At 39.9% G+C, this 27,922-nt stretch overlaps 1 protein-coding gene across 3 annotated transcripts in view; it reads right to left on the bottom strand.

Annotated features, from left to right (window-relative positions):
- The window catches only part of PPP1R1B (protein phosphatase 1 regulatory inhibitor subunit 1B), a 59,637-nt gene that overhangs the window by 12,454 nt on the left and 19,261 nt on the right, over positions 1-27,922 (bottom strand). For all 3 annotated transcript variants that reach the window (XM_020799337.3, XM_020799336.3, XM_020799335.3), the window contains exon 4: positions 21,281-21,356. In XM_020799337.3, the coding sequence (XP_020654996.2) occupies positions 21,281-21,356 (76 nt within the window). The remainder of the gene's footprint in view (positions 1-21,280; positions 21,357-27,922) is intronic.

Genomic DNA, 27,922 nt, shown 5'->3' with positions numbered 1-27,922 from the left:
AGGAAGGAAGCATTCTTTGCAAAATAGCACATTGCCACCCTAAGGCTGCACCTCATTCTTCCTAGTTTGCCAATGGACCTTGGCAGAGTTCCCATTCTCCCACTATCATGTTGACTCCAGGGCCCAAGGATGAGACCTTGAGGCCAGGCAATGAATTTATTAAGGATGTGAGGTCACCGTTCCTGATTGTCTCTGTTTATTTTACAAATCCAGAAAAGTGATGCCCTGCTGTATTCTCCCTCCACTGTAGCCCTTTTGACAACTCTCTTCTCCAGCTTGCTTTTAGGCAACAGAAGAATCCTTTCCTTCAAACTGGCTAGAAAGCAGCATGGGGGTAATGAGAATGGGGGTGGCATTCTCTAAGCAACATTCCCAGCTGCAGATCTGTTAAAAAAAACAAAAAACAAAAAAAAAACTGCAGACATATCTGCTTCCTTGCCTACTCACTGTAACTGTTCTTCTGCTCTCAAGATAATGCTAAAAGCACACCCTTTCCCCTATGTACTGTGTAATGTTTTTCCTAGGCCAAACTGACCTTTCAGTCAACCCACAGATACCACAATAACACTGTTTAGCATCCTATATAGCTAACCCCTTCATCCTGAGCAATTAAAAGGTCATTAAATATTCCATGATATCATGACCTTTGGTATCATGACCACTGATGGGACGTGTGATAAACTGCAAGATTTGAAACATTTGTGACTTGTTGCAATTGCAGAATATCTGCAGGGAATGTTGTTAAACACCCTCTCCCCCTCCCCCAAATAAAATCATCCTAGTATTTGGCAGAAGAAAATCTCCATTGACAGGATGAAAAGAACATTTAATGGAAGTTTATTAAAAACAAGAGATGAGCTGCTTCTAGAAACTACAAATACTATCTTCTCATGGGATGCAACATTTGTACAGGCAAATGGTGCATGTCATGAGAACACAGGATTCTCTGGAAAAGATAATGAAGCTGAGAAAGGTGGAAGGCGGCAGGAAAAGAGGAAGACTGAATATGAGATGGATTGACTCACTAATTCTCCAGCCTTTTCTGAACCACGGACTGGTTGGGGAGTGGGGTCTCTCTGTGTGTGGGCACCCCCATACTCATGGGTGGGCGGGGTGCGCTCGCGCGCATGTGAGTATGGGCTAGGCGTGCTTGTGGGTGGGTGGGGCACACTCGCATGCGCTCACATGTGGGTGAGACGCGATTGCACGCAAACGTGGTTGGGCGGTCCATGCCTGTGGGTGGGCGTGTGTAGGGGGAGTGCGTGGGGTCCCTGGGAGATCTGTCTCCGTGGCCCAGTCCTGCCAAGGCCACGGACTGGCACTGGGCCACAGACCAGGGGTTGGGGACCCCTGCCCTAAAGGAACCCTGAGTTTGCAAAAACTGAGCAGGGCTGTTCAGGACAAGACATTTTGGAGATCGCTCATCCATGGGGTCACCCTAAGTTGGGGGGGACTTGACAGCACATAAGAACATGTACAGGAGGAATTTTCTCACAGTGTCACAGATACTGAAGTGTGCACAAAAGGGAAAATAATGCCATTGTTCAATATACTTGACGCAGATCTCTTCCCCAGCAAAGTATGTGATTAAGCTTATTTGAGGAAGAAAAACAGCCACAAGGGAGAGAAAAGGACAATACCTCTTTTGTAGAGAGAAGGATATTTATTTGGTACTGTCAAGTTAACTTCTCTCCCTAATGCCCTCCGTTGTTGTTTTTTTCAGATACACCTGCTTCAGGTTCTCTTACTCCCATCCTACTCTATTTGCTTGTCAAAGTTCAAACTACTTTAAATCGCTTCTATTGCTATACTTTCAACCTTGTCATTAATCAGCTAAGATTTCAAAGAGTAGGAGGTGTGTGTGTGGGAAATAAAACCAAGTTTTAATGCATTTATTGGAATCTAAAGAAAAGCAACTGGTTATCAACTGTGATAATGATGGCGAGAGTATATGTAAAAGAACAAATAATGACAGACAGAAGCCCTTGCACCTTTGAATGGGTGTATAGAAGAAAAATATTCTGTAGGCAGTTGAGAAAATCTAGTCCTCCTGGTTCTGCATACATAAAAAATATAGTACAGTATCCTGCCCTCCTTTGCTTTTTACCATCATCCTTCCAGCCCAATACATTTTCTGGCCTGAGGCAAAGACTAAAGACACTCCTTCCATTTCACGTACATACCGAAGGTAAATGGGCCACTATGGACTCTTATACCAACAGTGGCCACTGGATAAGATCCTCCATTGCACCTACAGGAAACAGGCTAATTTAGGGGGTGCAGGAAGTCTTTGTGACACATGCAGCTATTTGTCCCAAGAGAATGGAACAGCTGACTGGGGGATCATGAAGAGCTACTGCAGAGCTGCCATTGCTACTCCCAAATTTGCCACTTGAGGCAGCTGCCTCGTTTTGCTGAATGATTGGGCCAACTCTGTAAACAGAATTGAACTGCTTTTCTTAACCACAAAATGAATAGAGCTGGTGGGGTAATGAGAAGATTAGGTTGCACATTCAAATTATTCTGAACTTGGGTTTTAATGATATCATGGGAGACCCACTTCTTTAGACAGCCATGTGTATTTTTCTGCTAACTTCAACATAGAATAAGCCCTGTGATGTTTTGGGGACCCGCCTTTCTACTGGTGGGGTGCTGGACCTCTGCCACCATATCCTGTTCTGATGACACCACTGTCAGTGATTCTAACCAGGAGTTCTAAAAGATTCAAGGAAGAATAGAGCTCCTGAAGGTCCAAATAACTCTGTAGGAAAGGAGGTTCATCAGTTTGGGCTGGTAAAGGATCCCGTCCCCTCCTGGAATTCCCTTTATTTAAAGGTACAAGAGCTTGGCCTTTCTTGTATCTCACCATCCTAATTATACAGCTTCATTAGCCTAAAGTTAAGGCATTTTAAGGCTGCAGCCTTAAAAACATGTACTATGGAGTAAATCACACTGAACACTCAATTTTGAGCAAACAGATTGTGTTGTAAGCTAATTTAAAACAAACCCTGTCTTTTTCAAAATAGCATACAGGGACATTCAAACAGTCTCCTAAATTATGTCAGAACAAAATCTCAACTATCATTGTGGGAGGGGAACAAAGCAGCTACTGCTCTTGGGCTTCTTTTTGGCAAGTAGGAGGACATATGCAAGTGACGTACTACACCATCCAGCTAGTATTAAGAATCCATGCAAAGCTGAGATACACTCATAATAGCAAGCCATGACATCCACTTTACTTTACAGAAGACAGCGCTCTCTTTGAAGGGCTGCCCATTCCAAATTTGGTGTAAAGAGCTTCCTACAAATGGAGAGCAGGGACCTTGATGTTGCACACACACGATCAACAACTGAGCATTACTGAGAATCAGATCACATGGCTATGCATTCAACTTACTTCTTATGGGAAATCTTTCAGTGCTGCTGGGCTTAAGTCATTGGACATAGAAATAAAACTACACTGTCTTCTGGTTGATCAGTTACAAAACAAAAAGCAGACTAATTTGCCAAATGAGAATAGAGGGAAGTTTCCATTAGAATAGACCAGCAGTCTTTTCAAGTTTGCATTGCTTCCAGACAAGGAATCAGCATCTCAGTCAGTTAAGGCATTGTATAGACAATACACAGGTCACCAGATTCTCTCCTATGAAGAAAAATACTCTATTTCAAATAATTATTCCAATATACTCTTTCATCCTCTGTTATGATGATGCATCTGTTGTATTTTGGTGATGTGTAAGTCACAGATTGCTGTCTTGTCATGGCAAAGGGGCTTGAGTAATTCAGAGAAGCTATGGGCTATGCCATACAGGGACATCCAAGATGGACAGGTCATAGTGGGGAGTTCTGACTAAACACAATCCACCTGGAGCAGGAACTGGCAAGCCACTCCAGTATCTTTGCCAAGAACGCCCCATGATCAGAAACAAAAGGCTAAAAGTTATGATGCTGGAAGATGAGCCCCTCAGGTTAGAAGGTGTCCAACATGCTACTGAGGAAGAGCGGAGGACAACTACAAGTACCTCCAGAGCTAAAGAAGTGATTGGGCCAAAGCCGAAAGGATGCTCAGCTGTGGATGTGCCTGGAAGTGAAAGGAAAGTCCGATGCTGCAAAGAAAAATACTTCATAGGAACCTGGAATGTAAGATCTATAAACCTTGGTAAGCTGGATGTGGTCAAAAAGATGGCAAGAGTAAACATTGACATCCTAGATGTCAGTGAACTAAAATGGACGTGAATGGGCAAATTCAATTCAGATGATTATCATATCTACTATTGTGGGCAAGAATCCCATAGAAGAAATTGAGTAGCCAACAAAAGAACGTGAAAAGTCAAAAAAAGAATGTGAAAAACTATACTGGGATACGATCTCATAAATGATAGAATGATTTCAATATGAAGCCAAGGCAGACCTTTCAACATCACAGTAATCCAAGTTTATGCACCAACCACCAATGCTGAAGAGGCTGAAACTGACCAATTCTATGAAGACTTACAACACCTTCTAGAACTGACACCAAAGAAAGATGTTCTTGTCATTATAGGGGACTGGAATGCTAAAGTGGGGATAAAGAGATAAAAGGAACAACACGTAGGTTTGGCTTTGGAGTTCAAAACAAAGCAGGGCAAAAGGTAATAGAGTTTTGTCAAGAGAACAAGCTGGTCATCACAAACACTCTTTTCCAACAACAGAGGAGGCAACTATACACATGGACATCATCAAATGGGCAATAACGAAATCAGATTGATTATATTCTCTGCACCCAAAGATGGAGAAGCTCTATATAGTTAGCAAAAACAAGACCTGGAGCTGATTTTGGCTCTGATCATCAGCTTCTTATAGAAAATTCAAGCTTAAACTGAAGAGAGTAGGAAAAACCACTGGGCTAGTCGGGAATAATCTAAACCAAATCCCTTATGAATACACAGTGGAAGTGAAGAACAGATTTAAGGAACTAGATTTGGTGGACAGAGTTCCTGAGGAACTATGGATGGAGGCTCATAACATTCTACAGGAAGCAGCAACAAAAACTATCAAAAAGAAAAGGAAATGCAAGAAAGCAAAGTGGCTGTCCAACGAGGCCTTACAAATAGCAGAGAAGAGAAGGGAAACAAAATGCAAAGGAGATAGGGAAAGTTACAGAAAACTGAATGCAGACTTCCAAGGAATACCAAGGAGAGACAAGGGGGCATTCTTAAATAAACAGTGCAAAGATATAGAGGAAAATAATAGAAAGGAATAAACCAGAGATGTGTTCAAGAAAACTAGAGATATTAAAAGAACCTTTTGTGCAAAGATGGACATGATAAAGGACAAAAATGGGAGGGACCTCACAGAAGCAGAAGACATCAAGAAGAGGTGTCAAGAAATAGAGGAATTATGCCAGAAATATCTATATGTCCTGGACAACCCAGACAGTGTGGTTGCTGACCTTGAGCCAGATATCCTGGAGAGTGAAGTCAAGTGGGCCTTAGAAAGCATGGCTAACAACAAGTCCAGTGAAGGTGATGGCATTCCAGTTGAAGTATTTAAAATCTTAAAAAATGACGCTGTTAAGTTGCTACACTCAATATATCAGCGAGTTTGGAAAACTCAGCAGTGGCTAGAGGATTGGAAAAGATCATCATACATCCCAATCCCAAAGAAGGGCAGTGCCAATGAATGCTCCATCTACTGTACAATTGCATTCATTTCACACGGTAGCAAGGTTATGCTCAAAATCCTACAAGGCAGGCTTCAGTAGTATATGGACAGAGAAGTTCCAGAAGTACAAGCTGGATTTCAAAGGGGCAGAGGAACTAGAGACCAAATTGCTAACATGTGCTTGATTATGGAGAAAGCCAGAGAGTTCCAGAAGAACATCTATTTCTGCTTCATTGACTACACAAAAGCCTTTGACTGTGTGGACCACAGCAAACTATGGCATGTTCTTAAAGAAATGGGAGTGCCTGACCACCTTATCTACCTCCTGAGAAATCTATATGTGAGACAGGAAGCAACAGTTAGAACTGGATATGGAACAACTGACTGGTTCAAAATTGGGAAAGGAGTATGACAAGGCTGTATATTGTCTTCCTGCTTATTTAACTTATATGCAGAATATATCATGTGAAAGGCAGGACTGGAGGAATCGCAAGCCAGAATTAAGATTGCCAGGAGAAATATCAAAAACCTCAGATGTGCAGATGATACCACTCTGATGGCAGAAAGTGAGGAGGAATTAAAGAACCTCCTAATGAGGGTGAAAGAGAAGAGTGCCAAAAATGGTCTGAAGCTCAATATCGAAAACACTAAGATCATGGCCGCTGGTCCCATCACTTCCTGGGTAGATATGGAGGCAGTGACAGATTTTACTTTCTTGGGCTCCATGATCACTGCAGATGGTTACAGCAGCCACAAAATTAAAAGGCGCCTGCTTCTTGGGAGGAAAGCGATGACAAACCTTGACAGCATCTTAAAAAGCAGAGACATCACCTTGTCGACAAAGTTCCACAACGTCAAAGCTATGGTTTTTCCAGTAGTTATGTATGGAAGTGAGAGCTGGACCATAAAGAAGGCTGACCGCTGAAGAACTGATGCTTTTGAATTGTGGTGCTGGAGGAGACACTTGAGAGTCCCCTGGACTGCAAAGAGAACAAACCTATCCATTCTAAAGGAAATCAACCCTGAGTGCTCTCTGGAAGGACAGATCTTGAAGCTGAGACTCCTATACTTTGGCCATCTCATGAGAAGAGAAGACTCCCTGAAAGAAACCCTGATGTTGGGAAAGTGTGAAGGCAAGAGAAGGGGACAACAGAGTACGAGATGTTTGGACAGTGTCATTGAAGCGACCAACATGAATTTGACCAAATTCCGGGAGACAGTGGAAGACAGGAGGGCCTGGCATGCTCTGGTCCATGGGGTCGCGAAGAGTCGGACACGACTTAACGACTAAACAACAACATAAGCCCAAACCTCCAACTGATATGACAATGTGACAATAAAGCTCATAGTGTAATCAATATGTTCCAAGTCATTGTTCAATCTGCTTTGCAATACAAAATCTGAAGTGCAAGCTAGAACAATCCTACTGCCATTTTGCTCTAGGTCTAAGCTGTTGCCCACAGGTACTCTATCAACATAATAAAGTTTTGGTAATGTAATCCTTGAAGATTGTTTATTGGTGTTTGTGTGTATGTGTGTTTGAGAGAGAGAGAGAGAGAGAGAGAGAGAGAGAGAGAGAGAGAGAGAGAGAGACAGACAGACAGACAGACAGACAGACAGAGAGAGACACACACACAGAGAAAGATGGATAATAATAGGGATACTTGAGGAATTCAATGTTTCTGCACATCAGTATGAACTGTGACGATCCCAGTTTTTAAAAATGTGTTTAAACATGATTGTTTTTTGTGGTTATTGTATTTAAATGTAAATTTATGTCAACAGAAAAAATGAGAGCATGTGAAAGTGATGCAGACCTGTAGGAGATTGATTCTATAGATTGGGAAACTTCCTGTTTTGGACTACAGAATCTTGGTGGCTGACTGCACAATTCTGGCAATTAAAAAAAGTGAGGAATGTTTCTAAGCTTTCATTGATTCAACTACCTCTATGTGAAATTAAATAAGGTTTGTGGATATTTTAAAATAAATGAAACTACTATGGCCTGAAAGGAAAATAACATTAAAACTGAAAAGGACCTGAAAACTGGCCAGGTAGTGAGCAGGTTTTATGGTGGGAAAGTGTGAAGAAGAGATAAGGAAGAGAAGATAAATATTTGCAGGAGGTAAAGAACAAAATAAGAAACAGGAGAGAGTTTGTTTGGGGCAAAAACGTTTGCACTCATTAACAGAAGATCTAAGGAAAACATGCCTTTTGTCTTGTCAACTGTTCCAACCACGCATGCGCACATGTATGTAACTGAGCTTGATTGGATTTTCATTAGGAGCTTAGTCACTGTGGCCCGATTTTTCAAAATGGCATAAAGCCAGTGTTCACCTTGCAAACCACACACAAGCATGAATGCACAAACACAAATACACACACATACAATTCTGACTCAAACACAAAACAAGGGTGAGAATGGTATTGGTCATTATACTGAAGAAGAAAACATGTTTAGTGCAATAGTTTATTAACCCTGACAATGTTGAAATCTGGTTGCTACTTTGGGTATGTTTGATGTCACAGGGTTTTGTTTTGCTTTCAGCGAGATCTATTTATCTCAACCAAAGGGATGTTTGGAAGGTTGGCATTTGAAGTAAGGTAGGAGAATAAGAGCTGTGAGTAAGACAATGTTTGTTTGTGGAATGAATCTGAAATGTAAGTCACATTTCAGGATCCTAACTTTTTTTTCTCAACATGAGAAAAACACACAGAAGTTTATATTGAGATTTTAATTTATGGTCAGGTTCCTAGCAGACTAGTATTTCAAACATCCTAGCCTCAACGTAGAGACTGGTAGTGAATTAAAATAAAACAGTTGCCTATAATGAGTTACGGGAGCAGAAAGATGGGAAAATTGAGTTATTTTTTCAAAAGAAACACAAGAGCAAGATTACTGAAACCTTCCCACCTTTATTTAAGAATGGTATTAGTTAAGTACTCCCACCATTAATGCCACTATATTTTTTTAGTATAGCAATAACATTATTCTAGTTACTTTAAAAACAAATTATTTAAGACCATTTTATAGGTATTTTGACAAGAATTTTTCAAGTTTTATGTAATTTTTTAACACTCCATCATGTTCGAAGGGTGGGTGAATGAATGGTATACATGTTGTGATGAGTAGGTGGGAGTAGAAAAAAGATGAAGCAGATCAGTGGCAAAATTTAATTGTACTGGTTCTTAGATACCATGTTTTAAGATAGCAATTCCTAACATGGTATTTTCCGATATATTAGGCCACAGATCTACATGTATCTGGATGATGCCATATTGGGAAAGGCAGCTTAAATTCCTTTTAAAGAATTTAAGAACCAACAAGCTGCTCCACTTGCAGGCAACAGCAATCAATCAAAGCTATCTTTGCAGGCGAATCTGTCAATCTTACGGCTTCTAACGTCAATGTTAATGACTGACATAAAAATATTTTAGTGCATTTAAAAAAAACCCACACCTGTCCAATATTAATATAAAAAGATTTAATTTTTGAACTCACTAACAGTGAAATGTGTCAAGTAACCATTAACATTTTGTTATCTGTCTCAAACTGTTTAAGGCTTTTACATGTATGAATTAGATTCAGAAATGCCTAACAGGAAGCCAGTGCAACTGAAATAGGTCCATGCATCCTTGGTCCCTAATGAAAAAAGAATATTGGAGACAGACTGAAAATTATCTACAGTTGTAGGGCCTAGTTATTTCCTCCACAACTTCTGTCAAAAGATCAGGAAACAGTCTTCCAGTAAATAAGCATTTTACAGTCTCTAAGCACCTCTCAAGGGACAAAGGGCAGAAAGAGTTAAGATTTCAAGGCCAGATTTTTCCCATAAGATCAAACTCTCGAAAAAGCAAGCAAGCAAGCAAGCAAGCAAGCAAGCAAGCAAGCAAGCAAGCAAGCAAGCAAGCAAGCAAGCAAGCAAGCAAGCAAGCAAGCAAGTAAGTAAGTAAGTAAGTAAGTATGAATGAATGAATGAATGAATGAATGAATAGTATCCCTACAAATGACTACCCATTTGAATATGTTGGTGAGCATGGCCAGAAGATGCACATGCACACTATTGTTGCCATATTTCCCCCCCCCCTTGCTCCTGTGCCCATGTTTTTAGCAGTGGCATGAAACAGGAAGATTAAGCAGTGAAGCTTTCTCCATCAGTCAGCACAACTTCAGTGTCTGATGGAAGGAGGGAGAATTTTATGCTCCCTGTTTCTTGGTTATCTGCACCTCCTGTTGCTCCTGTTGTTGCTGAAAATCCCACTGCCTGTTTGTCGATAAATTCATTTTTTGCAAGTGCTAAAACAAGGTGCCATGGGAATAGACACCTTGCTGTAGAGAAGAATCATGCTCCAGGAAACTTGATTCTTCTCTCAAACAAGAAAGCCCCATGAATGTGTACCTTTTTTGTATAGCCAAAACATAGAGGAATGTTACTGACTTCAGTGAGCTGCAAAAATTGCTTTGGCGGGATATCACCTGCATCCCATCTGCCCCCAATGTTGGTTTATATTACTGCTATGAATGTTTAACCTCAAAATGTTTCTATGGGTCAGGCTGCTTTTCCAAGTACAGTGGTGCCTCGCATAAGGGGCGCACCGTTTAACGACGAATTCGCATCGCGATCTATTTTTTGAGATCGCTAATGCGATCGCATTGCGACGTTTTAATGGGCAAAACATCGCATTGCGATGAATGATAAGTGTTTCGCTTACCGATCTTCGCATTGCGATGTTTCCCCAACAGCTGATCGGCGGTTCCAAAATGGCCAGCAGGTGCCCAAAATGGCCGCCGCAACCATTTTCGCGCGGTTTCCTCACTTACCGAGGGCGCGAAAATGGTGGTGCTATGGAGGAACTTCGCTGAACGGTGAGTTTGGGTCCCATAGGAACGCATTAAACGAAGTTTAATGCGTTCCTATGGCCTTTTTCCGTTCTGTTTAGCAATGTTTCCTCATAGCGACGATTAATCCAGAACGGATTAATGTCGCTATGCGGGGCACCACTGTACAAGGAGCAAGAAAGGTGCCAGTTCTAATGGCTGTGTTCCTGTGCATGCACAATGCATACTCACAATGCATACTCATAGGCTCTCTCTCTCATACTCGAAGTTGGATTTGCTTACAAATAGTCACATTTTTAGTCTATTGCAGGGGTTGGCAATTAATTTCTATAAGGGGGCCCACATGAAAAATCTTAACTGTGTTCAGGGGGTTGAACCAACTTTACTTAAAAATAAAACGAAACAGTGATGTTATGATTGTTTTTATTTTAAACTTGTTAATCTTTGCAAATACTAAAGAGGTTTTTTGTGGTATGTTAAAGATAAGCAACTGATCAACTTTAGACAAAAAGCTATAAATGGTTTTGATGTTCAAAACTGTCCGCAGGCCGGACTGGAGCAGCTCACAGGCTGTATGTGGCCCTCGGGCCACACTTTGCCCAGGTCTGGTCTATTGAAATATGAATCTCAAAATTAATAATATAGCTTGAAGGAGTTTTGCTTTGCTTTGACTACACCTATTCCTCAATTCCAAATTTCAGAAGCAAAATATGAACTTTTTGAAAATGTTGCTTGAAAATGAATTTGAATATTGAAGGAACAGCATAGATTCCCACACCCTGCTGCAAGTAAGCCTGTGGACAAGCCTAATAATAGGTAACCATAAGGAAGGATAGATGCAGCAAATTATTTTTTGCATTCTTTCCCAATTCATCCTTCCCTCTCCTTCCTCTGCTTATTTCCCTTGTGCTGAATTTTAGATTGTAAGCTCCTCGAGGAACTTGTATTCTGTGAAACACCATGCATATTGATGCATACAACCCACTTACAATGTTCTAGCCATTTTTGTGTGGGCTAGGGCTCAGGTGGGACTGGGCTGGGTACACAAAACTGCTCTATTCTGGCAGCTAGGCATGACTGGCTAGTTATATAGTGCAGTGATGGCTAAAGAGTGAGACCATGAAGAGTTTTGATGAATAGGAAGAATTACATCATTTGCCACCCCTTCAGTCCCATCTGTCTCTCTGAAGTTAGTTGAAATCCTCATGGGGGCTGAGATGTGTGATTGTTATTTTCTCTTAGCAACAGTATATCCTTGTGAGTTACCTCTGTTGTAATGCAAAATATTTCAGGGAGACTTGGTCTGAAATGGCCAATAAAGACCCATTAGCTTTATAAAAGAGCTAAATAAAACCACAATTCCCAGAACACTCTAGTCAGCATGGTCAGTGGCCATCCTGGTTGGAATATTCTACAAATTCTAATTCAAAAGAGTAACTTTTCCTATCCCTAGTTACATGCTGGTTGCTTTCACACACCAATTCAAAAACCATGGTACACTCAACAATAACAACATTATGGTTTGTTGTACCAAATGAGGTATTTTTTTGGCTCGTAACCCCTGACTTGTTTGGAGAAATAAATCATTGTCCTAGATTTCAAACAACAACAACAACAACAACTAAACTCTGTGTATCTAGTAATGATTTACTCACTTGCAGAAGTGGAAGGAACGAAACAGGTATGAATGGGCTGTGTGCAGCAGCATTTAGCTTGCACATGGTGTGGTTTAAGAAACCAGGATTCCTGGCTTTAAATCATGTGTAGCCATGGTCAGTGGAAACTATTAGGTGAAAACTGGTGAGAGTTCCTCTAAGCATGTGCAGCATATCCATGACTGCCCTACTAGTACAACCTCTCAATCTTTAGAATTAGGGAACTGAATGTCAGCTTGCATGATGCGATTTCTAGTTACTTGTTTAAGAATTAAAAATTGTGATTTCCCCGCATTTTCCCTATGACTAGTCTTTTTTTTTAAAGGTTTCTGTCGTATCAAGAAAATGGTCAATTCCGGCTGTGCACAAGTATAGATCAATAGCTGCACATTCTAAAGATTCTTCTCAATTCTCCTTTGTCTACACACATGAGAGAAAGGGAGGGAGAGAGGAAGAGAGAACCTTTAAAAGCAGCAGCCATGGAAGAATATAAAAGCTTTAGGCATGTGTGGGAAGGCAAAGTGCCAACGCCCCCTCAAAAGATCAAATAGCTGTAAGAGAAAAAAGAATTACAGAAAGACAGGTGTGAACAATAGGTGCGGGGGGGGGGGGAGGTGGTGATGATGAGAGCAAAGGCTGATGGGAAATGGATGAGTGCGACACTGAGTGTTGCAAACAAATGACAGTGGGTGTTGCAAACAAATGACAGTGGGTGTTCATGCATTAGTGAATTGATTCTCATATTATTTTAAGATCAACCCAACTCCAGCACTAGAGCATGTGCTCCAAAGACTGAAGCACACAGCTGGTTTCTTTGCCCCCAGTTCTGGGTTCATTCAGCTATCCCTCACATAATTCACACTTCTCAAAAACAGCCCTGACAACTGCTTTGCGTTTGGGTAAGAAGTAGTTATCTGATGAAAAAAAGGAGTCAGTTTCTGGGATTTTCTCTTGCTATCACCCTGTGAATGATAGTAAGCACAAGAGGGTATCCGGTAGACCATCTTAGCTGCTTCTATTGATGTTGTCAACATTCAGTCTGCCCTTTGCTATGTAGAGCTTGGCAACCTTTTTCTTGCTGGCAACGTGGACATAATATTGTGCAGCAATATCAGGCCACTTCCTGGCATTTTGCATTGTGGGTACACAAGCACAATGTCCCACATTCATACACAGGAGTGTTTTTTTTTCAAAGAAGTGACTTTAAAAATACTGTATCCAGTAGTAATTTTCTACAGTTACTGTATTTTTCCGTGTATAAGATGACCCAAAGTATAAGACAACTCCCCCCTTTTCTAACCCCAAATTAAAAAAGCAGGGATCAAAGGGCTCCTTTTTTGCTAAGACCTGTGCCTTGGCAAAAGGCAAGGAAGTCGGCTGTCAAAGTGACTGCTGCTTTTCCTTGCCTTTTGAGAAGGAGGTTAGCAAAAGGCACGGCTTTTGCTAACCTCCGTGCCTTCTCAAAAGGGGTGTGGGGCTTTAGAAAAAAAAGGAAAGGGAGCCCTTTTTGCTAACAGGGCAGGAAGAGGTGCCCAAGCATGTGTGAGTGCTTGTTTACCTTCGCCTCTGCCTCCTGCTGCCTCCACCATGGGAGGGGACAAGGCAGCGTGATCGGGCAGGTGGGGGGAGGCAGCAGCAAGAGGTGCCAGAGCACATGTGAATGCTCCTTTGCCTCTGTCTCCTGCTGCCTCCACCCCTGGAGGGGATAAGGCAGCGACTGAACTGAGCCCATCAGTCCCGCTGGAGGTGGTGATGGGGCGGGCGGGGGAAGGCAGCAGCAAGAGGCGCCCCAGCCCATGTGAATGCTCCTTCGACTGTGTCTCCTTCTCCTGCTGCTGCTGCTGCCTTGGCCACCGAAGGGGACAAGCTGTGAGCTCTGGAAGAGGCAATTGGGCAACAGCGGTGGCAGCAAGAGGCACCCAAGCACACATGCGCATGCGCGACTGCTTCCTTCCATGAATAAAACGACCCTCAATTTTTCCTCTAATTATTTTAGGAAAAAGTGTAATTTTATACACTGAAAAATATGGTATCTATTTTAAATGTGTTTTATCACCCTTCACATTATGCCCAAATGAATGAATTATATGCTTTTCTGAACCAGATTGAGCATTTTATTAGACACAGATATTTTGAGAATTTAAGTTCTCTCTTGGTATTGCTTGCTTTCCTGGAAGCAAAATACTCCAAAACTCTCTTGCATATTAAATATATGAAAGATTCTCCTCAGGTATAAGGCACTAAGGCATTGTGCTTTTGGCCCTCCTCCTTACATTGCATTACCTCCTTGCCCAGACTCCCCCTGACATGCAGCTAGTGAACAGGGATGCTGGCATAGACAACAAAACATATCTGCGAACATGTAGTGCTACTTATATAAAAAAGACAGTTCTATTTTAAAGCATCTGGAATAATGCCACCATCTGAGGGTCAAACTAGGTGGTACAGATAGCACACTGTTAGAAGCAAAAATTCCTTAAGTGCATTAGAGGTCTGATGATTGGAGCATACTTTTTATCCTTTCCTGTAGCTTAGCTTACAAATTAGCTTGCTTTGTTTTGTGGTTGGTCACCACAGGTTTTATTTGCAAATCTATTGGCTCTGAAACAAAGCTCTGAAGAAACTGCATTGCTGGAACACTAATTGCTTTCAGCTTCAGATAACATGCTGCTATCCTTATTATCACTGGCTAGATAACTTAGTGAGTTAGGTATTTGGCTGCACAGCCACAGGTTGGGAATTCTGTTTCTCAATGTGGATCCCAGAAGAGACAGCCTATGTGGCCTTGGGCAAGCTGCAGAAATGCCCCCAGAAGAAGGGAATGGTAAACCACTTCTGAGTACCCTTTACCTAGGAAACCCTGAAAAGGTTTCCTTCTCCATGAGTCAGAACTGACCTGACAACACACTGTTGTTGTTTTTAACTTTGACTCTGAATGAAAAATATAAATTCTGCCTCTTCACCTTCTGTTTATGTACATACACAGCAAATGTAGAGCAGGCAGAGCTCCTAAATAATGAAAGTGTGTTGTAAGAATTGTGATATGCAGAGTTTGGGAAGTTACCTTTTAGAAGAATTAATATAATTACATAGCTGAAATAATTCATAAGGGAGCAGTAGTAGGACAGTGTTCTCGTATTCAAAGCATCATAAATTTTCTATTCTTGATGTATTATAAACCACTTTATTATGTCAATATAGTCATTCTTTTTTTAGAAATAACAGTTTATTTTCTGGCTCTATACGTGGCATTTCGTAGGTGGGTCTAGAACTGGGTTGGGACCCCTGAAGCAAAGAGCTGGGCAGACCAGATAATTGCTTAATTTGACCTTGTACCGGCAAGACTCTTAATTTCTGCTCATGGAAGATCCCGATTCCTATTTTCATTGAAATAGTTTTACATTTATTTCAGCTTCTTGAACTCTGAATGTACAAGAAGCCAAAGCCTCAGAGTGCAATGGATACAGTGGTCCTAAGTCTACCTAACTTGAGTCATGTGCAAGGATACTATTTCCAGCTGTTGTGCCACTCCATTATTTCCCCTTAACCAAGCAGTATCAATTCCAATCACAACTGTTGAGTTGAGTCAGAATTAAGAATCCTGCTGTGGCTACTGCCAGCCTCTTTCTCCAAGGATACTTTTTTTCTGTCTGTGGGCTGCGTTCGTCAGGAAACACTCCAATATTTAGCAGTGCTCATGACACAAACAGCAGATTGTGGGAAACGCACATGGCAGGAAGAGGAGGTCTTTAAATAGGGCTTTGTTGTCAAACATGTTTTGTCTCCAACTGCCTTGGTTCTTCCAGTCTCCATTTGGGAAGTTCCAGTCATCACTGGGAAGAAAACAGTGATTGCTTTTATTGCTGACATTGGACAAGCATTAGAATTTGGAAGTTTGTGTACTTATCGTTTGCCCTTCTAATCTACCTTGAATATATTTTTAAGAATAAGCCTTCCTGATCTCTATTCTCTTTCCCATATATGTCTCCCTCTGTGCACATTTGATATTTCACTTTCAGAAATGCTCTATTGAATTATGCCCATTTTCTTGTTCTATGTGTCTTTGCAGTGAAAGGCTGCTGGAGAATGGTAAGCAGAGCACCAAACTAAAAGGGAATAAATGTGTTGTAGGGGACATCTCCAATTTGTATTTATAATCGAGCCCATGAAAGACTGAAATCCAGCCTACTAGAGGTTCCATATTTATTTATTTATTTATTTATTTATTTATTTATTTATTTATTTATTTATTTATTTATTTATTTATTTATTTATTGTATTTATTCCCCGCCTATCTAGTCATTTCGACCACTCTAGGCGGCTTACAACATAAGGATAACAAGTTCTAAAAAATTTATAACAATTAATTAATTAAATGATTCTATAAGATGGGAAAAATAAAAATAAATCAAATAAAGAGAGAGAGAGAAAAAAGGAAAGAGGACAGGAATTAACTGGAAGGGAAGGCCTGCCTATACATCCATGTTTTTAGTTGGTTCTTAAAAGTACCCAGCGAGGGTGCAGCGCGAATCTTCGGAGGTAGGTTATTCCAGAGACAAGGAGCCACCGCCGAGAAAGCCCGGTTTCTAGTTCTTTCTTTCTGGGCCTCCGTCAGCGTCAGGCTCCTCAGCCTCACCTCCTGGCTCGTGTGGGTGACATGGGTAGAACTAGTTGGGAGTAAGCGTTCCGCCAAGTATCGAGGTCCTAAACCGTTTAAGGGCTTTATATGCAAGCATTAACACTTTGAAGTCAATGCGGAAAGGGATGGGCAGCCAGTGCAGCATGGCCAGAGTAGGAGAGATATGTTGGTATTTTCTCACTCCAGTAAGGAGTCTGGCTGCCGCATTCTGCACCACTTGAAGCTTCCGCATCAGCTTCAAAGGAAGCCCCATGTAGAATGCATTACAGTAGTCTAATCTAGAAATTACGGAAACAAAGAGCAAATTGTTTACATTCCTGTTTCATATTCTTTATCCATTTATTCAAAGGTCTTTGTTTTAGGACAGTAGAAACTGGTGGCTCAGCTGTCCTCAATGAGTGTAAAGGGACTATCCATGGTGCTGAACCTAATCTGGATTAGCTCATGCAATGCCCCATAAAGTGCCAGCTGCCCTACTCACTTTGGATTCACCACCTCTCAAGACAAACTGAACACCATTAATTTCCCATTAATTATTCTGTAAATTCCATAAAATTATCAATGGAACTTGACAGATCTGAGGGCATATATGCCCTACCTATGAAACACAAAGATATAGGTAAGATTTATAAAAACATGTCATGTAAATTATTCTTGGTATCAAACTATTCATCTCATTAATAACATGTCATTTCCCTTTCTCTGTACTTTCATTTTTTGTCTGAGGAAGCTGCTCTAATAAAAGAGAGATAAATAGGATAAAACAGTCAACATCTCTAATGGCTTCTGGACATTATTAATCAGTCATTACAGTGATTATAGACATTATGAAAGAAATCACAGACTGCTTTTTATCATTGGATCTCAAAGTGGTGGTACTCTATTGCTTAAAGAAAGCACTGCTTTTGTACTGACGTACAATTGGCGGTAAACATATTGACTGCTGCCAAGATTTATATTGCAGTGTTATTGGAGAATACATAATCCACTGCCACTTTTGAAAATATGGCATATTGTAACCATGCGGTTTAAGACAACTTATTTTTTGAAAGAAGGATTCATGAAGAAGTGGATTTTGCATGGCACCATTTTGGAATAATAAATTTGAAATACTATATAAGTATGTGTGTTTTTACACAGATGTACACACTCTATACTCTTCATTACAGATTGACTGATTTAACCAATTTTGATTGAAATTAATTATTATATATAACCTTTGAATGGTTTATATACTTTCAAAAAACAAAAAAAACAAAAACAGATTGGAGGAAAAGGGAGAAGAAATAAATATTCTAATCCTCTCCGACTTCCATAGTGAACACTCTCAAATAGCTTTCTTAGCCCTATGAAAGGAATGATGGTATCAAAAGCAACTGGGGACAATGATCTGAGGTTGAAAAGGGATGGAAAGAAAAGGAGTAAGATGCCCCTCCCCTAATGGGTTGCAGTGAAAACTTTAGGCTAAGAGTACATACATATCAGGTAAAAAGTAAAGAAAATCAAATGTTGCATCGGGGTCGGGAGGGACTACATGCAGAAAGCAAAATACATGGAATTTGAGCCCTAGAGAGGATGCAGTTTTGTTACAGGAAAACATCATACTTTGTAGGGTGAGACTCAAATAAATGTTGGTCTCACTCTCTCTCTCTCTCTCTCTCTCTCTCTCTCTCTCTCTCTGTGTGTGTGTGTATGTGTGTGTGTGTAAAAGAGAAAGGAGAATGCATCTATTAACATCAGTTATTAGCACTTGTGTTACATGTTAGCCAAACACACATGAGCACCCAAACAGCCAGATTAACGTGCATGGTTGTTGAAACTTAATCAATTAAATGCAGCTTCTTGTTTTGAACTCATTGTATTTGAAATCTTTTTAAAATAAACTGAAACTTCTACATGTTCCATAGTGATTTGGTAAAGTACATATGGAAGCATTCTACTCTCTCTCTCTCTCTCTTTTCTATGAGTCATTCCCTTTCCTTGGAATCTTTTTGTTCTCTAAAACAGATATAGATAATGCTAAGTAATGCAAAGTTTTGTTCATATATGTAGACACCCACACATGTTTGCTCTCCCTATTCCACTTTGTGCCCCAGGGTCACCTTCACTTTTGCAGAACAGCTAGCTTTGAAGCAGATGGAGTTTTCAAAATTATGAAAAATATAAAAATAAAAAAGTAGGGAAAGAAGAGGGGGCCCCCTTACAGATTCAAATTAAATGTAAGAGAAGTCTGTTGCCTTCGAACAGGACGTTCCTGACAGCCTGGTGGGGGGGACTAGCATCAGTAAGAGAGTTTCATGAAAAACACGTTAGAAGAAAATGGCATTTGTGTGAAATCTCTTCCAGAGGAATTAGATATGGTAAGGTTTGGAGGCAGGCTGACCTAAAATGTCACAGTTTGCTAAATTATGAACAATGCAGCAAGAATTCTGCATTTAAAATAAATTAAAATGTTCATAGTTCACCCTGTGGAACGTGTGTGTGTGTGTGTGTGTGAGAGAGAGAGAGAGAGAGAGAGAGAATATTTATAAGGGAGAACCACACTAGTTAGTAGGCTTTGGCAAGGTGCAGATTACAAAGGGATACACACAGTTTTCAGGAAACGAAGAAATGACAGCTTCTGGATTTTGACTCCCTCCTAAGCATAAGCACCCTCAGTCTGGAGGAGGCTGTCATGTTACCTGCCTTCGTGGATTACTTCATATAAAGTAGCCTAAGTTACTCTACTGAAGCAGCAAAGTTTTTTCTGGTCTTTTTCTTTGGGCCCTTGTAAATGACCAGAATCACTGCAGGCTCTCAGATATGATAGGAACAGAATAAATAAGCAGGGGAGAGCTTGGGAAAGTTATATTTTTGGCTAGGAACTCCCAGGATTTCTTGAGCAGGACCAAACCAGGGATATCCTAGATACCATGTATATTATCAATATTTTTTCAACAGGTAATCATAGAATAATTGAATCGGAAGGGGCCTATAAGGCCATCAAGTCCAAACCCCTGCTCAATACAAGAATCCACGTTAAAGTATATCTGATAGATGGCTATCTAACCTTCTCTTGGATGCCTCCAGTGTCAAAGAACTTCCTCTCCCAATGTAACTGGTTCCACTGACACATTGCTCTGTTAGAAAGCTTTTCCTGATATTTAGCTGAAATCTAGCTTCCTAAAAATTGAGCCCATTGTCACATGATGTGCAATCTGGAGTGACTGAGAATAGATCCTGTCCCTCCTCCGTATGACAATTTTTCAGGTATTTGAAGAATGGTATCATATCGTCCCTCAGTCTTCTCTCAGCCTTGGTTTCCAATCCCTCGACCATCCTTTTTGCCCTCCTCTGAACCTGTTCCAGTTTGTTTGCACCCTTCTTAAAGTGCGGTGTTGAGAACTAGACACAGTATTCAAGACGAAGCCTAACCAGTGCCAAAGAGAGGGGAACTAGTGCTTCACATGATTTGGAGACGATATTTCTGTTAATGTAGCCTAAAATAGCATTCGCCTTTTTTGCAGCCACACTGCACTATTGGCTCATATTCAGCTTGTGATCTACAACATAATAATGTACTCAGTTGCATGGTGGGCAAAAGAAATGATTCAAGGATTAGCTAAAGACATCATTGAAAGATTTTAATATTGATCATGTCAATTGGGAAGCTCTCACTCTAATCCTAAATGCCTGATGAAACACTGCAAAACAGAGGGCTAAAAAAATTGAAACAAAAATAACCAAGGATACCGAAAGAGAGAAGTGAGAAATCATGGATGTAATTTCTCGACTTCTGAGACTTTATAGTGGCCATACTTTTATTAGGCCCATCAAAAGGGCACAAAATCTGTGCAAACTTTCAAGGTCAGCCGATCCCTTATAAGGCATGATGTTACAAAAAAGAAGGCAGGGAAAAAAGGGGGGGGGGAATGGTTTGATCTTAAAGTTAGTGTGCCTTTAAGATGAAGTCATCCCCTTTCACCTTTTATGGTACCAAGACCATGGCATTCTCAAATGTTTCTCAGACTTCTGTGTCTTTTTAATTTTGGAATTTGTCTTTTATTTTACCTCTGCTTTTTATATCATGGTCATTATACATGGTCATTTGACATTTCAGGTTTTATCCCATTTTCTAAAGAATCTCAAGTAGAAAGACCTGTATTATCAAAAATTACCCCTAGAGGGAACGAGAGAGTATTTCTTTATATTTTTTTAGCCTGTTGGCAAGACAATGCAAAGAATTAATAACTTGCAGCGCAATGAATTACTTTCAGATTTGGAACTATGATTATGATAACAGCAATCTGCCCCGAAGTAATGAGTAATGCAACAAATCCCTTTCTGGAATGAATGTTCCAAGAACTGTAATCTCTAAAGCTTTACAAACAAAAAGGAGCTTAAGAAAGCATTGCAAACACTCAGTTCTTTAACTTCCCAATAGCTATTTATACTATATAATACAAGGCTGCCACAGTGGATCTAACCTTGAATATTACACTTTTTAGTTCAAAGCTACCTTACCTTTAAGAGAAGGAGGTGTGTAGACACAAGGGGAGTTCCTTTTATTTTTAAGGTGGTAGCCTTCGCCCAAGGCTCTCTGGAGAAAGAGAGGGGAAAAGAGTCAACAGTTCAAAGGCAGCACAATTCCCCAAAGACTTCCCAGTGGAGTGAAATGTAGGGATGTTACTTTAATTATGGGGGAAGGGCAAATGGAAAAAGCAATTACCATAATTTGTTCAATTAAAATATTGGCTTTGATCCAGGGTGATCTATTGTGAGTGCACATGGGTTTGGAGACATGTTTAGCTTACCCTTTTACATTATAATTTTTTTTCTGCAGCTGTTTCCCAGCACCCCAACACAAGGAGCTGCTTCTGAAATGTGGGGTTCTAAACAGGACTCTTAACACCATTAAAGAAATCTGTTAGTTAATTTTATACATTATAACTTATTAATTCTTAAGTAAATCATCATGCATTTGCAGACAAATGTACTATAATTCAGGAGTAAAAAGACACATATGGTATTTCTGAAATAATGTACTTAATACGTTATAGCATGCATAATCTTACAAAATGCATTTACTTTTACTTTTGTAGTTCAATTAAAGGCAAGATTCTTCTAAAAGGAATATAAACTCAATGAAACATAGCAATGTAACTTTCATTGATTCAGTGGGTCTGAATCATGGTGGCTGAGGCTTCAGAGAGGTGAAATCCCAAATACCTTGAGGATCATACTTCATCCTTGTTGTAAGAGAACTAAATAAGTGCCATGCTATTGTTCACATTATCCTAGATGGTGATCATTCTCTGCCTATGAATGAATTTTAAATCTTCGGCCACTTTCTAATTGTTTCTCTGGATTGCATCTTTCTTTAGAGTCTGCCCAATTACCCTTTCCAGCACAAGAAACACACATCTTTTAAGAATCTTACCCACTTGGTATAGATGGAAGAATTAAAAATGTGGATGACAAGAGAAGGTGTGTGTGAAAATAACATATTAGTGGAAAAATGTAAATCCTTATGTGGCTCCTGACAGGTGGGGGGCACCTTTCCCTGAAATTTTGGGATGAGAATCTCCATCTCAGCCCACAAGCTGTCTCAGTGTATAGAAATGCATCATGTTACAGGAAATTGCTTGCAGTTCAAATATATACAAATGGTCATACAAGCTTTTAGAATAAGCATGGACTGATGCCAAAACGAACTGAACTATAAGAAATCGACTAAAACTAAAATTGGTACATTTGTCCATCCCTACCCCTTACTCTGTGCTATAGCAATAGCTGACTTCTATCCTGTAATCTATTTCTATGAGCAGAAACCTTTCAAAACTTGGCTAGCAATAGTATAGCACTGATGGATGACAGCATGATTGCCTGGCATTAAGAAAGGGGCTTTTGTATGGAAGGATAGAAATGTACCCTGAAACTCAGAAAATCAGAACTTGGAAATAAATTTTTTACTCTAACACAATGATTTAAAAAAAAATCATTTTGTGTTTTCAGGGAACCTACTTAAAGAATAACATTTTGAAAGCCACATTTTAATTTTTAAAGGATAACATACATTCTTCCCATTTTTGCATTAATATTTTAAGTGGAGCTCGTTATTACAGGCTGGGAGTAAAATATTCTCACCAATGCTAAACATGGCAACTGGCTAGATGATTGCAAGCAAAACCCATATCTAACACTCCAAAAGAATTTTTTACAGGGACACAAGCTCACTCACTAGGCCATCCTATCTATATGTTCTCATTATCTCAGGTTAAAAAAAAAGAAGCACAAGGAAACTGGTTAGGGAGCTATTTTTAGGTTTCCTTTGAGATGTCTCAATTTATGTTAAGGTTACCCTGATAAATATATCCTTCTTTTGTGTGGTGGTGTTTATTCTGGCCCTGCACCACTAAGAAGTTCTTAACAGGCTCAAAGCCTTCTCTAAACACTGGCACTATGTTACAATAAAATTCACATAGTGCAGAGGGGAAAAAACACATTTGTCTAGAAAATAGTACTCAGCAAAATGGAGGGGGCTTTTTTCTATACAATTCTTCTCACAAGACCCTATCTTTCAATGATAGGAAAGTCTTGTGTGTGGGGGGGAGGGCATTCATCAGCAAGCAAGCTGATATTCTGGTTGGTACACAAACTTAGTCATATTCACAAGAGACACTGTTAAATGGCTTATGTTAGTCATGACCAGAATCTGAACACTTACTTTTTCAAATGTAATATATTCCTGTGTTCATTATAATATTTAAAAATAATTCACCATTGTTATTCATTAGTTATTGCAGAGAAACTTATAGAGTTCTTTGTTGTGTTGCTTGTTGTTTTTTCATTACTTTAAGAAAGGAATTGATACAGAATGGCATAAAATTTGTCCAACTGCCTCAGAAGGTTCCCTAAAATGGGCATTAGCAATAATTTTCAAAAGGAAACCAGAAAACAATTCACCTATAAGATAATTTGAGTCTTTTACAAATACCTATTTTGCTTATTACTTCCAAACCATAGTCAACACTACGATATTTACAGAGCATAAAAATGTTACTTTTTTTGGACAGCAACTCTCATAAACCACCAGCAGTTCATGCTGGCTGGAGCATTTGGAGAATTATAAGCCAAAAAGAGCAACATTTCCAGATTTTGTGGTTTTAGAAAACCAAAATATGGCAAGTACGCTGGCCTTGGTGCCACAGTAGCAGGAGTGCTTTTCCTCACACCTACAATGATGAGGTATTGGGCTTGGGGATCTCCTTCACTTTTTGCTGGAACTCAAAAATCTCCAGTAGGAGATTAATGCCAAAACATACATAATAAATTAGAGAACTGTTGGTACTATTTTTCAGAGTACCAATACTGAACTGACCTCACCATCCTACCAAAAACCCACATTTAATCAAAAGTGCCCCCTGCCACCAACACCTTTCATTTCAGCAGTATATTTCAGGGTTGTGATGTGAGCTTATGGAATCTTGCTATCATCACTAAGCAATCAGGAGTCCAAAATCTTTCCTGCTCTACTTCAAATCACCCAGAAGTCTCTGTTTTACTCAACATGATCCCTATTATGTGATGCGAAGCAATGCAATGCATGATGGCATTGTAACCCACAATCCCTGACTGGTAGGACTGTGTAGTATAAGAGAAAGAAGCTTATGATGAAAAGGAGATTACATCGTTGTAGCAGCAGTTTTGGGGGGAGTTGTGGCTATCAACAAGTGCAAGAAAGGTAACATTTTTTTAGAAGTAAGGAAGTTGAAGGGAGGTCATTTCAATCTCCTCAAAAGCAGAGATATGAACATTTCTTTCTTTTTGTCTACAACCCCCAGAATACCCCTGACAGCTGGAACCTGTAAGCAAAAAAGGTAACTTTTCCCCATTACCACTCAAAAGCATTTCACTTGCAAAATATTCATGAGAGAATATTTGGCACAATGCCATTGAAAAGTCACTGTTGTGTAGTGGGAGTCAGGAGGAATTTGGGGACAACTCCTATCAGCCAGCTCTTAATTTAGGATTACTAAAGGCTGATGGTAGATACCCTGAAGTGAATATACACATTCTGGGAAGAGGAGAGTATGCTTACTACCAACATGAATTGTTAGAAATGAGAGGGTGTTCTCATTAAGGAAGAACATATATTGGCTTCTTCTTCTTCTTCTTCTTTAGCGCATGCAACAGATGTTTTTCTGCCTGAAGTGGCATTCAAGTGCTCCCCCTACCCCAACAATATTATAGTCGAGTCTTGAAACAAGTTAGACACAAGCAATCTTCCAGACACAGCACTTGTTCTACCTTAAGGGCTGGTTATGTGCTGATCATGTCTGAGTTTTCCTTGGTGTCCAAATGACATAGAATAATGAAGTTTGAAGGGGCTTATAAGGGCCATCAGATCCAACCCACTGTTCAGTGCAGGAATCCAAATTAAAGTATGGTATATCTGATAGATGGCTGCCTTACTTTCACTTGAATGCCTCCAGTGTTGGAGTACTCACCACATCCAAAGTGAGTTGATTCCATTGTCATATTGCTATAACAATTAGGAAGTCCCCCCCCCCCCGACATTTAACTGAAATCTGGCTTCCTGTAACTTGAGATCATTATTATGTGTCCTCTGGAATGATTAAGAACAGATTTTGCCCCTCCTCTGTATGACTACCTTTCAAGTATTTGAAAAGTGCTATCACATCTCCCCTTAGTCATCTTTTCTGAAGGTTAAATATGTCCAGATTTTTCTTCTCTTCTCTTCTCTTTTTTCTGATAGGGCTTGATTTCCAGTCCCCTGATCATCCTCGTTTCTCCTGCATCCCTTTGGATATTTTTTCCTAGTGTTCCTATATTATTTTCTCTCTCCTTAACCAAAGGTTTGTTTTTTGTGCTACTTTGTACTAGGGGCAAAGTTTAGTGACATTGCCCTTTCTTGACATTTTAGTGCAAATGCACCTTAAGAACCAGGAAGCAACAGTCAAAAAAAGCACATGGAAGTTCAGCCGTAGCCAATAGCTATGGAAATATGCTGGACCCTGGCAAAGAAGTACTGAAAAAAATCTTACTGCTAGACAATTAACAAGACATGTGTCCCTGTATATCCAGGGATATCACTTCAAATGACAAAACAGAGGCATAACAAGGGGGAAGAAGTTTTGTTTCTGGAAAAACTCAAATCTAAAATCCCTGCCTTCATCGTTTCTCTTTCCCTCCCCAGTGCTGCCTAAACCATGTCCCTTCACAGACTTGTTGATCTCGCAACTCCTGTATTTTGACAAAGAAAGAGTGTTAAGCAGTTAAACAAGATCTGAAGATTAAGGCTGCAAAATTTAATCAGTAAATTGAGCAATGGAAGTGTTAACTGTAGTGATAGAAAAATGTAAAGTTAGGGCTGGAGATTAGGTTCATGCTTTAATTTTTGAGGTTCTCATTCTTACTGCGATACACAAAGATTTTTCTGAAAATGTCATTTCCTTTATTAAATTGTCATTTTTCATGTTTCTAATAATTCTAATATTCAATATTTCTCCAATATTTCAATGTTTCATTTTAAAAAATGCACTATGAAAATTTGGGACTCCCAGACTTTGGAACTCCCTCCCACAGGAGGCCAGACTGGCCCCATCTTTGCTGTCCTTCTGCAAGTAGGCAAAGACCTTTCTCTTCAGGCAAGCCTTCCCTCAATAAACCAGTTATCTGTGTGTGATTTTTAGACGGATTGTTACTGTGTTTTCCATTTTTGAGTTTTCCATTTCTCAGAGTGACATTGTCTTTTCTCTTTTAAAATGTGTATACATATTGTTCCTACCTTTAAGCCTTTTAATAATGTAAGATGCTTCTTTATACTCATTGTTCTTAGCTTCAAATATTGTCCTTTAATGATGCTAACCACCACTGAATACTCATTGTTCTAAACTTTAAATATTGTCTTTCGGTGTTGTAAGCCACTTTGGGTCCTTTTAAAGGAGAAAGGCGGTAAAAATATTCTAAATAAATAAATATAGAGAGATTGTGAGAATACCTGTTAAATTTAATCACTCAGTTCTTTAGCAGATAGTTAAAGGCAGATAGTTAATTTGATTAAAGTATCTTCTAAACAGTTGATTATTTTATAAATTGATCTTCATGATGCTAGCCAATTCTTGCATGGCGACAAGCAAAACCTTTCTGTTGCTTGTTCTTGCCCACCCTACCCTCTTTAGATTGAGAAACTGTTGAAAAAGTTATGCATTCAGTCTGACCTCTGCCAAGGTCTTTACCTTTTCTAAATAAACTGCCAAATGAGGAAAGGGGGTTGGGAAGGCAAGCATACTCAGTGATTAAAGGGATAATCTGATAAAACAACAGACAAGTCATGGGGCGAGCTTGAAAAGCAGCCAGTTTCTTTCAAAGGCACTAAGCTTCTGGCTCCTGACTCTCTGTCCCCAGGATCCCATTACAACCTAGTACTTTGTCTTCTATTAAAGAGGAATTTAATGTGACTGAAAATCAAGAGGAGAAGTCATGGAAAAATGCAGGCAGAAATAAATTTGTTCCACAGGCTTGGGGGCAGTGGTAGGTGGAGTGGGGAGAATAAGGAGCTAACAAGCCAGGCTTTGCAATGGATATTTGCTACCTCAGTGAATGCCAAGACCTCCTCCTAGTGCAGCCGCACTGCTTGCTGGATCTTCATGTTCAGGCAAAGAGCATGCAATGAAAAATGGCAGAGTTACAAAACTGTAATCTGGCCTGGTCCACCCCACCCCCTCCCCCGCTTACTACTGGTGAATGGAAGGAGCAGAGAGCCATTCCAGCCAGCATTGACGCTGTTCTTGCTGGTCTGGGCATTTTGGGATTTGTAGTTAAAAACTGAGTAAAATGTCCAAGCTCTGTGAATGAAGGGGCTTGAACGAATCTCAGTAGATGAGAAAAAAGAAGCTACATTGCCTTCCTTCCTGCCTCTCCCTTTAATCTACCTCTGTTTCTTAAGTGCAGCTCCCCCTTCCATTACTTGAGGTATAGATGTTTCTCCACACAACTACAGTATTTCAAAGTGTGTCTCTTATTGTGTTTCAGTTTTCCTGACCTATATGTCCCCATTCAAATGCAAGAGTCATCATCAAGCCCAAAGACAGAAAATATTTACTTTGTTTTGGAAGTCAGACCAGAAATATTACCTTTTAA

Source organism: Pogona vitticeps, chromosome 6, assembly GCF_051106095.1.
Source record: "Pogona vitticeps strain Pit_001003342236 chromosome 6, PviZW2.1, whole genome shotgun sequence".
Lineage (NCBI taxonomy): Eukaryota > Metazoa > Chordata > Lepidosauria > Squamata > Agamidae > Pogona > Pogona vitticeps.
Note: the sequence above shows the minus strand (reverse complement) of the source record. Positions and strands in the feature narration are given on the sequence as shown.